A 16,913-nucleotide genomic window follows, 5' to 3' on the forward strand; every position below is an offset into this window, starting at 1 on the left:
TTTAGCACAGCGGCTGGTCTTCTTCCAGACTTAGACATTTTGGCACAACATCATCTTCAGGTGTACATCCTTAGCCCCGATTGCTTAATAAAACTGATCTTAGCATCAAATTGATGCTAACAGATTTGAGTTCTTACTTCTTTGTGATTTGAGGACTTAGAGATGTTGCTCTTAATAGAAATGATGGTATTGATGTTATTGAGAAGGGAAAAACTTAGCCTATGGCCAATGGTTTTGGATAAACTCTGTTTTGGAACAAGTGTTTGGTTTAAGAGGAACCAGAGAGGCTCTGTTTGTTTCTTGAAAGGAACTAGAGGGGCTTTGGTTGGTCCTCATAGTAGAACCAGAGGGTTCTGGATGATGATTTGAGAATTATACAAGTATTTACTAAATGTTTTAGTTGAACCAAAGGCTCTATATCTATAGATGAGAGCTCTGTATCAAAATTATACTTTAAATGAGTTTTCAATAAGTTTTATACTTGGATTTAAAAAAAAAAAAAAGAGATAGACCAGAGGGGCTTTGGTTGGCCTATTGCGTTGAACCAGAGGCTCTGGTTAGTCTTGCATTTTGAGCCAGAAGCTCTGGCTAGTAGAACCAGAGCTCTAGTCATACAAGATCCTTTTTAAAATATGTTTTTATCCTTGGGAAAGCTATTTTATTATCTATAGTGTTGTTCTATAAACGTTTTGAGATTTTACTTAAGTAAGAGGCTCTGGTTGGCTTAACCAAAAGCTCTGGTAGAGGAACCAGAAGAGCTCTGGTCCTCTTGTTTGTTGAAATATTTCTAAGTCTGGTCTTTGAACCAGAAGCCCGATGGACATAAACAGAGTGTGGATTTATACTTCATTATGAGAAATGAATTTATTTGAATAATGTTTTGGTGATATTCAACCTGCAACTACATGGAAAAAGGGATTTCACTAGACCTTTAGGTCTAACCCTCATTTTGTGTTTCAAATATATGTTGCAGGAAATGATGGTTATGATGATAGTAAGGAAAAAGACAAATTGTGAATTATCTCTCTAAGTGCTTAGCCTTATGAAGATAGATGGATGCATTTTGATATTAAGATGATATGTAGTACAAGAGTATGTATTTTGGAATTTTTGAGTTGTGTATTTTGTATTATAGCTTCTTGTACTTTGGACCTTTGTGGGCTTGAACATGTATTATGTGAATGAAATATGTGTTATATGCAATGTGAGTTTGAGGTGTTACAGAGTGTGTGAAAAAGACTTGAGAGGGAAGAAAGAGACATTTCATACTTTGTCTTCTTATCCAAACTTGTCTTGTCTCCTCTCTCTTCATTTTCATGAAATCCTCAGCCTTGACCAAGCCTGAAATAGGGGTGAACACGGGTTGGGTTGGGCGGTTTATGACGTTTTTACAACCCAACCCAATTACGGCGGTTTGAAAAATCTCAACCCAACCCAACCCATTCAAAAGTANACTCATGCTTTTATATCTTATTATGTAATAATTTATATACCCTATTTTACTTTTTTTTTTTTTTTAATTTTCAACTAATTAAAATAAGGCATTGATCAAAATATTTCATGGGAAAATCTAACTTTGAATTTTTTTTAATTACGTTTCTAATTATATTTAAAAGATATATGTCTATACCACCAACTTTTACTGATTAATGAGTAAATTACATTCTTTGTTCTTATAGCTTGTTAAAAGTTTTGATTTTTATTTATGTGGTTTAGAAATTGCGGTTTTCGTCTATATGGTTTGTAATTTATTGTTATTTTCGTCCCTATGGTTTGTAATTCATCACTATTTTTGTTCCTAAACTAATTCTTACCTTTTTAAGTACAAGGGATTAAAATAGTACAAAATTGTAAATCACAGGGACTAAAACAACAATAAGTTATAAATCATAAGAACAAAAATAGCAATATTTTACATACTACAGGGATGAAAACCGAAATATCTAAACCACAAGGACGCAAATTGAATTTTTTAACAAACCAAATGGACGGAAAAGATAATTTGCTATTGATTAAAAAAAGTGATCAAATCCTAAAAATAAAAGTTAGAGAGGGATCAAATCTGTTATAATAATATAAATTAGTTTGAGGGACTAAATATGTTATAAAATGAAAAGTAGTTTGACAACCAAATTCTTTATTGAAAATTGAAGTTGAGGGAGAAGATGATGAATGACAAAATTTCCCCCGACTAACAGAAAGTTAACTAAATAAGTTAGAGGAGAGACCAGATCTGTTATAAGAATAAAACTAAGGGACGCACCTCGTTGATAATCCTTTTAAATGATCTTACTCATTAATTTATATAAACCACAAGAACCAAATTTGTATTTAACTCTAACAAATGAAGTTAAAGGACCAATTTTGTTATCCTGAAGAAACCAATGGACCAAAACCGTAATTCCCTCTAGCTTTTCTTTATTTTTCATGTAAACCCCTCTCCTTCTTTTTTCTAGATTTTGGCCCCCAAGACTTTCAAACTTTTATGATTTGATCCAGTTTTACAACCAAAATAACTGGTGCTAATAAGTCAACCACGAGTAAATAGTAATGTACAAAATAGGGGTGAACACGGGTTGGGTGGGCGGTTTACGACGTTTTTACAACCCAACCCAATTACGGCGGTTTGAAAAATCTCAACCCAACCCAACCCATTCAAAAGTATAACCCAACCCAACCCAACCCTTGCGGGTTAGGRCGGGTTGGGTTGGGTTGGCGGGTTACTAAATCTTATAAAATTGTCAAATGAAATATGATAAATAATACTAAAAGTATACCAACAAAGTCATTAGTTATTACAATCATCCAAAAATATATATAAAGACTAAATCCTCAAGTCTTGAAATCAATTTTCAAAAATCAAAAGTTTGATACGAGCAATAGACTTCCCATTTCCATATGTTAAATACTCAATCAAGTACAACCGTCTTTGACCTTCCCGACTCCGATGTTGCATTCTCCTTGAGCTTGTGCCAATTTTCTTACTATGGTAAGCATAGTCTTTTCCACAATAATTACAAAAACATCTAGAGTCCTTTTTTGAAAAGTGATCCCAAACGTTTGAAGTTCTACCACCCATTTTCTTAGACGTGTTTGGTTCATCATTATCTTCRATTTTTGGAGATTTAGGAGTATCTTCCATTGCTCCTATACATCGTCAATTAAGATAACATTTTCAGAAATGAACATTTTCTTCTACAATGAACAATTAAATACTTTCAGAAATTAACATTTTCARAAATTAACATYGTCAATTAAGATAGCATGAAAAATTATTCAACACTTGCTTCACAACAATAAATAACAAAAATACGTGAAAAAGAAGGATCCTTACTTGCTTACGAGTGACAATAGCGACGAAGGGAGACGGCGACGGAGGGAGACGGCGACGGAGGGAGACGGCGACGGAGGGAGACGACGACGGAGGGATTAGATTTAGGAGACGGCGACGGAGGGATTAGATTTAGGAGAAGGAGACGGTATTCGGTAGGTTGAACCGCAAGCAAGCAAGCAAGCAACTGAGCAAGTAAGGTTGTAAGGGACGTAGGAGAACTGGAGAAGCCGAGAAGGAGAAAGAGACGGGTAGGGTTGTGTTACTGCGTACTTGTGTTTGAGACTTGAGTTAATTTCTAAATGACTAAATCAATTGCTATTTTTGTTGGGCTGTTGGCCTATTTGTACTTGGGCTAACATAATACATAAGATTTAAGTCAAAGGATTAAGGAGGCTTAAGGATTATTGGGCTAAAAATTTAAAGACCAAATTTTCAAACAAACATGAAACACTTCTTAATTTTTGTAAATATCACACATACACACACACACACACACATATATATATATATATATATATATCTATATATATACATAATTTTATTAAAAAAAATATACATTAGCGGCAGGTTGGCGGTTTGGGTTGGGTTACGTTATGCCAACCCAATTTCAACCCTTCTAATTAGCGGTTTGGCAGTTAGCGGTTTGGCGGTTTAGCGGTTTGGCGGGTTGGGTTTAATCGGGTTGTTAGCGGTTTGGGTTGGGCGGGTTTCACGGGTTGACGGTTTTTTGTTCACCCCTAGCCTGAAATCTGCATTCATGTTTCACATATTTGGCAAATCTCCAATAAGGATTTCTTTTCAACCACTACTATTGCTTGTCACAGTTGTGAAGCGCCACTGTAATATACATCGTCAAAATCCGACTTTTAAGCTATTTCTCATCTTTAGGAATGATTTAGATGAGAGAAATATTAGAAGTTTCAAATAGGTATTTGGATAGGTAAAAGGAATGAAAATGGTTTAAAAAGGTGACAAGTATAAGATTTGTGTTATCAAGCTTTCTTATGTGAACATGTATTTATATATAGATAAATGTTGAAATTGCATGTGTAGAGGATCACAAGGAATTTCATATAAATGAAAAAGAAACCCGGGTTAACACGATGACCATCGTTCAAACCAAATGAGAGAAAAAGAAGTCTTTGTTCAAGAATATAGCAATATATTACACCAAAAAAGTAGAGACAATATATATATATATATATGTATATATATATGTATATATATATATATATATATATATATATATATCAACATGCACAATATAGTTTATACACTTGACAATGGTCCCCTATGCATGTCTTCTATTATTTCCAAAATCAAAACTTTCAAATTTCCATTCCTTGTTGTTGTTGGTGTTGTTCATTGAAACTCCTGAGTCTCATTCCTCCTACCCCCATGAAATCGACAGTCAAATTATCACCATTTCCATCCCTTTTAAACCTTAACAAAGGATTACTGGAATCACTCATTCCCGGATTTCCATCATGACCACCATTGTTGTTATTATTGTTCATAATCATGACCTCTTTGCTAGGGTTCATGAACCCCGAATATCCTCCTATTCCATCGCCATTCCCTCCTCCGTTAATACTCGGGTTAAAAAATCGTGATATGCCTGAAGTTTCTTGAAACTGGCTTGAGAATCCACCGCCGATGATCCCAGATATTTGTGAATGATGAGTGTGATACTGGTCAACCAAGTTCTGATCAGCACCGTGGTATGCACCACCACCACCACCACCACCATACGACGGTGGTGCCATGGTGGTAACATAGTTATTCATGCCGCCATTATTACCGTTGTTGTTCCCATTGCTAGCGGTGGCTCCCATTTGGGCTGCTTTTTGTAACAAGGCAGTGGCTGATGTTAGGTGTGATGAGAGTGTGGTGCCTCCTAGTTGGAGAGACGAGGGTGAGCCGTTTCTAGGGCTGCCGCTAAACAGGCTTCCACGGCTACCTTGCATGATGTTTAGAGGTAGTAATTCCGATGGGTTTTTAGAGTCGGGCATGCCACCATGACTGAATTCCGGTGAAGTGATAGAGGTTGTGGGATTAATGTTTTGAACAGTACTGTGATGGTTTTGTTGCAGGGTTTGGGTTAGTTTGCTGTTCTCTTCGGCTAAGGCATCACAGAAGGCTCTATGAGTTATGAAGCTATCCCTTCTGTAAAAAAAAAGATCACCAAATTTTAAAAAAAATTACACAACTCTCGAAGAACCAAAGCAAAACACTATTTAGGCGGATCAGTTTATGAGAAACTACAACAAATTCGCATTTATAGCACCTAATCAAACGTTCTAATTATACACTGCTTTATAGGATTTAATTTATAGTATCAAAAAATAAAGAGTCTTATTTAAAAGCGTTGTAATAAATTTATAGGACGCTTTTGAACGTCTTAACAAGTTTTAGGACATTTTTAGTACAAAATATCGCATTAACTATATTATAGAACATTCTTTAAAAAAGTGTCATGTGTTATAGGAGACTTCTTTAAAACTGTCCTATAAAATAGTTAATGCGATGTTTTATATTAAAAGTGTCCTAAAAAACTTGTTAAAACGTCTAAAAGCATCTTATAAACTTATTACAATACCTTTAGATTGGAGTCATTATGTTTTGGTCCTATAAATTGAATACTATAAAACAGTCTATTATAACGTTTTAGATTTGTACAGATGTTCTATAAACTTAATTTTGTTGTAACAAGAGACAAAAATTGTATGTTGTATAAGTTGTAACAAGAGACAAAAATTATATTGATATGAAAGAATAAGTTGTTATAGGAAATGTACAACTTGTTAAAAGTGACTATATATAATTTCCTCAAAAAAACTTATTACAAAACATATACATGACTCAGAGTTATGGTTCTATAAGTTTGAGAGTATTATTCACTATTTTAAGTTTGGTTCTATAAAGTTAAAGACTTAGAGTTTTGTTCATATATATGTAGGGAAAGGTTTACGAAAAACCGTAAAAAAATTAAAGAACATTTTGATAACCGTTTATTTGAAAATATGCATATGTTTATAAAAGTAATTTGAAAGCAATTTGTTCGATATGTACAAGTGCATAACATGTATACATGCATAAAACCAAAAAACAGTTTCAATTACTTGTATGTACATGTGTATACCATCTAGATGAATAATTATCATAGTGTTTATCAGTTTTTTAAAGTTTTCCCCTGAACCTCCGTCGCGCTCTCTCTCTTTCTATATATATACTTTAATATATATATATATATATATATATATATATAAGTAAATTACAAATTTTGTTCATGTGGCTTATTTGATATAACACTTTTCGTCCCTAAAGTTTATAAAATACAAGATAGCTAGCTATTATAGTTTGTAAAAATATCCGGATTTAATCCCTCTTTCGAACAAACGTTAAAAACACTTATTAAATAAGGGTATTTTCATTCTTTTATCTGTTTTTTTATATTTACCCTAATAAAAACCTCATGGACCTAAAATGTCCTAACTTATCAAGTTATTTAATTACCGTTAAAGGGAATCAAGAGCAGACGTTTTTGCTAGCCACAATTCAGTATATATAAATTGATGTTCTATATGTAAAATGTTCAAAACAATTTTGTTTGTGGAAAAAAAATAATCATGAATATTTCACATATGGAATAACATTTACACGTATTATTTCATATGTAAAACAATATATGAAAGTTGATTTATAATTTTGTAAGAATTTTTTGTTTGTAAAAGATGATTATATCTATACTATATTATAAAGCATTTGACAAAAACTCTTAAAAACCATTTTTTATGCGCAAAGTACTCGTTTATTATAGCATATTACTTAAAAACTCAAGATTGTAAGTAGATTGTGCGTAAGTACAACTTATTAAAGCTTCATATTTGAATTCGTATAACTAATTGCAGATAAACATAATCAAATACAGGATAAACATCTAATTTTAAAATATAAAAGATCTAAAATATAATTAGGATAATTATCGAGTTCTAACAGAATCATTATCTTTATAAAAATTTTATTGTTAAACAAAAAATAAATTACTACACTATTTGATCTATATTAAATTATAATAAAAAGGAATTAAATAAATTATATAAAAAACAAGAATTTTTAAATAGTTAATTTGATATTAATATCGATATATTTTTTTCAAATTTATTTTTATTCAAAAGTAAAAACATTATCTTTTTCAAAGCCACATAAATCGTATTATATCAACAAACAAAAAATAAAATAAAATAAAATATTAAAAAAAGATATATCTCGCTGCATTGTGCGAGTACCATTCAATATATATATATATATATATATAAGAGGTTTACTTTGCAAACCACGTTATTTGTATAAACCTCATTCAATCAACTATAATTTTTCATTTTATTCATTTTTTGTAGTTATGAGAGGTTGATTAATCATTTTTTTCATTAAAATTTCATTAAGTATTATATGAAATAATTTCATAACCATATATGAAACAAATTCATCAAAAAAGTATTATATGAAATAATTTCACAAGATTTAACAATTTCATGAAACAATTTCATATTATTAAACACTGAAATCGACGAATAAGAGTGGTTTGCACGATTTGTACAAATTGGGTGGTTTGCATTTAATCGTTCATCTCTTTCTCTCTCATATAAGGTTGGGTTCCGGTGAAAATAAAAGTTAAGATGAGAAGTGTAAGAAGGAATCTTCACCCATTGATGCACATTAAGATGAGATACACCAAAATGCATCAAATCAATAGCAGTATCAAGCGCAATTTATGAGTGAGTTTGAAATTAAAGATGATCAAGGTCCAGATCCTTCTCACGCTTATCACTTTAACTTTTCTTCTCACACGATCATTTGCCTATATATATATATATATATAACCATAGGTTATTTTGAGAAGTTGTAAATATTTGAGAAGTAAAGAAGTGATTTTAGCCCTTCATATGGTCAAGGTCGGATTTGATTGGTCAAGAATTGAGGCTTTGACTGGTCAAAATTTTGCGGCTATGCAAAAAATAGAGGGGGTAGTTCGTAACTTTTACAAATATGCGACAAATGGATTCATATGTGAACTCGTGTGTTTCACATGTGAACTAGTTAACTGATTTATATATGAACCCTTATTCACATATGAACTAATTAACTGATTCACATTTGAACTAATTAACGGGTTCACATATGAACATAGAGTTCATATGTAAATCATACGGGTTCACATATGAAGTCGTTTGTCGCCTATTTGTAAAGTTACAAGACAACCTCTCTATCTTCTGCATACACATGTGAGGAATAATTCGATGTTCCACAGTCAAAACCGTAAATATTGACCAGATGAAGGACTAGGATCATGTCTTTATTTCTCAAATACTTACCACTTCTCAAATGAATATTTTCATAAATATATATATATATATATGTGTGTGTGTGTGTGTGTGTTTTCTTCATCCATAAATTGAAAGTAGATGAATGTCCACATGTTTTAGCTATTTGATCAAAAAGTCAAAACTCAGAAATCTTCTCATCATTTTCATCTAAAATTGTCTTATACGATCCAATATATATATATATATATATATATATATATATATATATATATATATAGTCTACGTGGCAACTCTTTATTTTCGTGAGAGCCATCGATCTCTTTTGATTCGACGGAAATGATAGCGTGCATTTTTTGTAAAAGATGGGCGCTCATATTTTGATTTTCGGCATCTGGGTATGATCTGGTCCATTTTTGTAAAACTATGTAATAGTATCATTTCTTCATTTACCTTCACTCACTTTCATTTACCTTCACCCACTTTCATTTACCTTCACCTACCTATCTTTACACACATTCACCCAACTTCAATTACCTCAATTTATCTAGTTGTACCGGCATGAATAAAACCTTAAGGTATTAATGCATGTGAAGGTAAAAATATGTGAGAATAAGTGAAAGTGACTTAGCGTTTGGTTCGCAGATTCTGAAGAAATATAATGGAATTGAAATGTTGAATTTCATTGATCAAATTTCATTCCCTCGTTTGGTTTATTTTTTTCCATGAAAATCAAAATCCTACAAATTCCACAAATTAATGGAATTTAACATTCCTTACCAACCACATGGTATTTTGATGGAATAGAATTATCTATTTTCATAATACTAAATATTTCCCTAACCCAATATATTCTAATCTTATAAAACCCAGCATGACATCATCAACCACCTTCGACCACCGTCGATCTGAATCACCGCCGACCACAACCATCTAAACCACCGCCAACCATTGTCATCTGAACCACCAACGACCACCACCGCCGACTACTACCGATCTAAACCACAGTCGACCACCACTGGTCTGAACCACCGTCGACCACCACCGATCTAAACCACCGCCGATCCGAACCACCACCATTCTAATCCACTGTAATTTGAACCACCGTCGATCATTGCCATCTAAATCACCATGGACCACCACCGATCTGAACCACTGTCAATCATCACTATCTGAACCAGCACAGACCACCACTGATCTAAACCATCTCCAACTACTACCGATCTGAAATCACCGCTTGCCACCGTTGATCTGAACCACCACCGACCATCACTGATTAGAACAACCATCGATCTGATCCATCGCCGATTTAAACCACCCCCGATCTGAACCACCGTCTAATTGAACCATATTCGACCACCGCCACCTAAAGCACCACAGACCACCACTGATCTGAACCACTATCAACCACTGATGACTACCAGTGATCTAAATCACCACTGGACATCGCCACCCACCAACGATTTGAAAAACCACCCATCTGAACCACCGTTACCAGTTGCCACCGATCTGAATCACCGTGGACCACCATCAATCTGAACCACTGCCGACCACTGCCATTTGAATCACTGCGGACCACCGCCGATCCAAACCACCATGGACCACCACCAATCTAAACCACCGTTGATTTAGTAACGTTGTTTGGCTTATGGTTATATTTGGATTGTGTATTTTATATTGTTTCACATATTAAATAATTATTTTGTTAAATTATTTTTAGTTTTAAAAAAATAAAATTTTCAAAAAAAGGCATTTTGGTCATTTACCAATATTTTATTCAAATTTCAAAACTACATTCTATAAACAAAATAAACAGATTCCATTCCAATGTCTGTCAATCAAACATGTGGTCAAACCTGACAACATTCTATTTCAATTCATTCAAAGTCAAATTCTTTAAAAGAGATTTCATTTTATTCAAAAACATTTTACGAACCAAACGCCACCTTATAGTTGAATGTGACCGAAAATATGGGAAGGCGTACGGGCTAGTCTGCTTGACAATTATGTCACTTAATCAAATGTTCACACGGTTTCTAATCAAATCTTATATATATATATATAAAATCCAAATTGAGAGAACTAAAATGTTACTTTATTAAAAAAAAGATGGTGACTAAATTTCAAAGGGTATATATATATATATATATATATATATATATATATATATATATGTGGGACCAAGAAGGTATAAAATAAGTTATAACTGTTCAAAAACAAACAAAATGAATATGCTCAACACCATTGAAGGCGTGGAAAGCCAATAATGACAAAAATTAAACATAATTTTTTTATCGTAACTGTGCATCTCATTATTTTTTTCAATTTTCTATTTTAATGCTTTTATCTCTTCAAATTAATTAATACCACTTTAACAAAATTATAAATATATAATAATCAACCAAAATTTGTGACGATTAGGATTATAAACGCATCGTTTAACAACTTCCATATTTACATATCTATTTATATATTCCATATATATAAATATATAGGGGCCTAATTAATTGATAATTCAGTAACTTGTGATAACGATAAGATTCAGTATAAATTAATATAATTATCCCATGATTTTAGGACCTTTTCTTAATTTGAAAGGGTTGGTAATCCTATATTTTTCTCTATCTCTTTCCATAATTCTTAATTAAGAACCTACAAACTCTCTCTTTCTTCCCTCTCCCTAAAAGAGCAGTTTCTTTATTCAATTCATCACTCCGGCGAATACATGAGATTCATATCATCCCTCACCGTTATTTCCTAGAGTCGTCTCTGCCATATTCAACCCACCATTTCGACGAACACACAGTTTCAATGACCACAACAACCGATGTTAACCCTCACCATCGTTCCCTAGAGTCGTCTCTACCTTAATCAAAAGATGTTTATTCATGGTTCGACGAGGAACTCGAAGTTAATAACATTGATGAAGATGTTTTTTCACGATTAGGATCTCATTGGTATCACATCGTGTATTTTAGAATATGACATGTGTACAGTGAGCATCACCTTGTGTATCTTAGTGTACCACATGCATACTGTGGGTATCACGTTGGATATATATATATATATATATATGTATGTATGCCTAAAATTGTATTCATAATCATTTATATATATTATTTATAAGCCCAAAATTATATTCATAATCATTCATGGTTATATTTTATATATTGTTATGACAACATGTCATGAAGACGAAGTTATTGAGTCAACAAGTTCTATTGATAAAATTGAACAATATATCCCAAATGAACATAATAAGTAAACCGATTAGCATTTTTTATATAACAATTTTTTAAATCGTCATATAAAAAAGGCCAAAAACATCATTTATTTTTTGAATCATCTTAGATTACCCGACTTACCTAATAGAACATGTTAAGTCGTCTACTCTCATCCTAACAACTTACAATAGTAAAATTGTATATAATGGAGTTAAACGTCAAAGTCGTATTTCAGGTATTAAAAGTTGTCTAGACATCCTAAAAAACCCATTTTTATTATAATGACTTTGTAAAGTTTTAAACTATTTAATTACACATAAATGTCCATATGGGTATCATCACCATTGATATATATATATATATATATATATATATATATATAGAGAGAGAGAGAGAGAGAGAAAGAGGACGAGGTTAAAGGAAAACCTAAAAAAATGAAAAACTAACGAAAATCTAATCTGATCAACATTTGCGGCTCTAATTGTGAAATACCGAATAATTTCTTGCATGAGTATACGGAAGATAGATGATAGTTTCGTAACCTTACAAATATGTGAACTCGTGTGATTCATATATGAACTATATAATTCATATACGAACCTGTGTGATTCACATATGAATTATGTGAACCCGTTAATTAGTTGACATTTGAACTAATTAGCCGATTCACATATGTACGGGTTCATATGTGAATCAGTTGATTAGTTCATATGTGAATCACATAGGGTCACTTATGAACATATAGTTCATATGTGAATCACACAAGTTCACATATGAACCAGTTTGCTGCTTATTTGTAAAAGTTACGAAACTACCCCTATTATTTTTCGCATAGCCGTAATTCTTGACCAGTCAAAATCGGACCAATAAATCCAGTCTTGATCGTATATAAAAGACTAAGATCACTTCTTTAATTCTCAAATATCTACTACTCAAAATAATCTATGAATATGACTATATATATATAGAGAGAGAGAGAGAGAAAGAGAGGGAGAGAGATTAGGGGAAAATGTCAAAAAAATAAAAAACCAAATAACAACTTTATATATATATATATATATATATATATATATATATATATAATGCTTCGTGGGTTTCATGTACGTATACATGTTATATATATATCACATGGTTTTACTATTATGTCTAATTAACTAAAACTAAAGATTAATATATATATATATATATATATATATAATTATTAAGTTTGGAAGCCTTCATCACTTTGGTTGAGCAGGTAGAGAGCATGAGTAGTAAACTAAGAAAATATGGACATTAATAACAATATTATTTGCTCAAATTGACTCCTGCTTCCATCAGCAGTTGACATTAAAGAATATTTTCTAGGCCGGTGGTTTATTCTTTTCATATCATTCAACATTACCACTTCAATTTGTCTCAAATTCGTTCATTTCAATTCAGACTTCATCTGATACAATGAAATTTTTTTGGTTCCTATTCATTATAATAAACCATTTCTTTTTTCTTTTCTTAATCAATATAATAAAGTTTCAAATTTTTGTATTCAAAATTTTCTATTTTTTTTTACGTATTTTCACAGGCAGTCTTGTAACATTTGATGAGTTGGATATTATGAAAATTATTGTCCATTTTGTCGCAACTCTTTTCATAAACGACGTCGTGTATCCATGCATGTCATCAATTGTTACAAGATTAATAGATTATTAGTGGCAATGAGTATAAAATAAAAAGCTTTGAAACTTTATTTACATTGATCCAGAAAAGAAATATTTATTACATTAAGCGAGACTTTGTTGTATTTTGATATATTTTATGGTTTTAGCAAATAGGTAGAGGTGGGAAGAGGGATAGATGCAAACCTGGAAAAGATGGTACCACAGTCACACTTATACTCTTTGGTGCCACATATTTTGGAATGAGCCTTCCAGTCACACTGTACAGCATACCTTTTGGAACATTTCTCACATTTCCATTTCTTTTCTCCGTGTTTTCGGCTAAAATGCTTCTTGATTCCCGTTAGATCGCCCAACGCACGAGCCGGATTGTGGTGGATGCAAGATGGTTCAGGACATATATAGACACGCTTGATGATTTCGGTGCTGGTTCGTTGCCTAAGTTTCCATGGTAGGTTATGGCCTCTCCGGTGTAGTTGGAGGTTTTGGTCTCGTTGGAAACCCTTATTGCAGATTTCGCATACGTATTTGTTCTTGGCCATAAGACTTGTTGGAGATAAAGCAATCACTTGTGCATTTGGATCTGCGAAAAACAAATTAATTGTGTGTTATTCATAAATGATATGGTTAAAAAGAGTATAATTAATCAAGAACAAAGTATCTTTAAAGAAAGTGGATCCAAGAGATATTCATTGATGAAGAAATTAATTAAGGAATTGTTATATTGATGCATAGTGAAGAGTAAACATGAACCCACACCCACACCCACACCCACACCCACAAAGACTATTGATAGGAGCAGTACAGATATGTGTTTTGAATCAGCAAAAAACAAAAGTAGAAGAAAAAGATGAGGGTAAGAGAACTCCAATTATTGCAATCTAGAAACCAATAATTGAGTCTCCTCTTTTACTTGGCTACCTAGCTATCTAACATATTCATCAATCATTATTTCCCATCTTAATTCTAATCAATCTCTTGTACATCAACATACTTATAACAGATATATACATATACATATACATATATATATATATATATATATATATATATATATGAAGAAGTAAGTAATTCACCAGAAATAATCATCATAAACCAACCCATGATTCCCAATTCCTTGGCAATCAATAATATTGATATATCATAGAGCTTCAGAAAGCATTAATGGCTATGGAAGTAGCTAAATCTGACACATACGTAACAAAGAGCCATGAAAACCACAATCGAAATTTGAAGAAAATATGTGTCAAGAAGACATTATTTAGTCCCAGTTTAGATTTTGAATTAAAAAAAGGAACTGGAAAGAGAGAGAGTATACCTGGAGTTCCTGGTAGTGATCTTTTCTTCTTCTTAGATGAATCTGGAAGAAGCTGTTGAGAGATGGATCCAGTATCAAGAGGAGTAGTATGAGTGTGAGTGTGAGTGTGAGAGTTGACCATAGGTGGTTGCCTTTGTTGACCATCATCCTCTAAGCCACCAGAAGAGAAACTCCCTCCTCCACCATCTCCTGAGATGTTTGACATTTTTTTAGATAGAAACAAAGAGAGTCTGGAAAAGAAAGATGGAGGCTTTATATATATATATGTAACTTTGTTTTCTTGTTGATTGGTAGAAGCAAGGGTAATGGGGTTTATTCTTAATTCTGTGTTTTTGGTTTCATTGGCTGTATAGTCATAGTGGACACAAAACTTGGGATTTGCTGTTACAAGACCAAGACAAAGGAAAAGCCTCTTAGAGAAAGGGAGTCTTGGAACAAGAAACTAGAGCACAAAACATGGGTCTTCATCATACTCATAGTTATCATAATATAATATATTAACCTTACCTTATATTCGTTTTGGAGTTATAAGATTGTTGACTACCTCTTCACATCATCTATTCTAATTTATATTCCCAATTTTGTTAGGTATTTACGAATTAGATTATTCTTTCTTTAACTTATCGTAAATATTTCATCTCTTCTTGTATAGATTTTTTCAATCAACAAAAATACAAACTTCCTTCGGGTTTTTGTAGTTCATTAGGAAACAATACTACTATAATATCTTTTAAAATTAAGATTAGTTTTAAGGCTTTTAAATTACCAACATACTATCCAAAATTTTCTTTCATACGGAAAAGTATGAATGATAAAAAATTTCAAATTTAAACAACTAAAAATTAAATTATCAAATCCATACATCAAGGAATCCTCCATTACTTAAACGTACCAAGGATTTCAATTTCATATTTCATTTTAATTTTTGACAATAAAATGTGTCGGCATATTCCTTTGGATTCAATCCCAATTCTATTAAATTCCAATTTTTTTATCGATTCTATTTCATTCAAAAAGATTATGCGAACTGAACACCACCTTATAGTTTACAAGTTCCACTCCAACAAAATGGGTGTTTAGGATACATAAGGATCGTTACTAAACGCTAATAAGTTAATTAAATGCTTACTGAGTATGATTCACCACCCTCACTAACCTTATAAGGTAAGATTCTTTGCCATCAAAATCACATAATAAGTTTGTTAGTAAGTGTCTATTTCTCGATAAATGCTAACTGCATAAGAATTCAAGGTTCTAAATGAGGCTTGCGTAACAGCAAGGCCATAACATTTGTATTATTACTCAATGAGTCAATAATAATAAACAATTTAAATTAGGTTATATATTAAAACTAGCAAACAAGACATTAAAAATGTGAAGAAAATCAAATATCGGGTTACAAAAACCGCACTTTAGGCCATGGTGCGAGACACAAGTCTTGAACCATGATGCGCCATGACGCCTGTTGTAGCGAGCCTTTTAGAATAATGGACAAGATTCACCACCCTCACGTACCAGCTAAGATTTTGTCCTTGTCATACTCACCTAATAAGGTAAGTGACACAGTAAGCGCTTATCGGTTATGATTTGGTTTATTAAGTATTGTGTCAACATAAAATTTTATATTTTAAGAAAATAGCAATAAAACTATAATTTACTATCAAATTATTAATTCATTAATTAACGTTAATATAATATAAAGGGAAAAGTACAATAAAAACTAATAGACTTTCTTGTTTGGAATGATTAAGTCCTTAGACTTTTTTTGGAACAAATAAGTCCTTGGACATTCCAAAACATGTTAAATAAGTCATTGGACAATYTTTTGGAACAAATAAGTCATTGGACATTCCAAAATATGTTAAATAAATCATTGGACAATTTTTAGAACAAATAAGTCCTTGGACATTCCAAAAAATGTTAAATAACTCCTTCGACAATTTTTGGAACAAATAAGTCCTTGAACAATCCAAAACATGTTAAATAACTTCTTGAACTTTTTTAAAACATGTTGGATACATTCTTATGACTTGTACAACTAGTTAAAGTGGTAAAATA

At 32.1% G+C, this 16,913-nt stretch overlaps 1 protein-coding gene across 1 annotated transcript; it reads right to left on the reverse strand.

The window, feature by feature from the left end:
• Window positions 1-4,662: 4,662 nt before the first annotated feature.
• On the reverse strand, window positions 4,663-15,060 carry LOC112528779 (protein indeterminate-domain 12-like). Its single transcript, XM_025139851.1, has 3 exons — window positions 14,856-15,060; window positions 13,724-14,120; window positions 4,663-5,500 (listed from the first exon to the last, which is right to left on the reverse strand). The coding sequence occupies exons 1-3, from the start codon at window positions 15,058-15,060 to the stop codon at window positions 4,663-4,665; spliced, it is 1,440 nt and encodes a 479-aa protein (XP_024995619.1).
• Window positions 15,061-16,913: the final 1,853 nt, after the last annotated feature.

This window comes from Cynara cardunculus, assembly GCF_001531365.2.
Source record: "Cynara cardunculus var. scolymus isolate 2C chromosome LG 15, CcrdV1, whole genome shotgun sequence".
Lineage (NCBI taxonomy): Eukaryota > Viridiplantae > Streptophyta > Magnoliopsida > Asterales > Asteraceae > Cynara > Cynara cardunculus.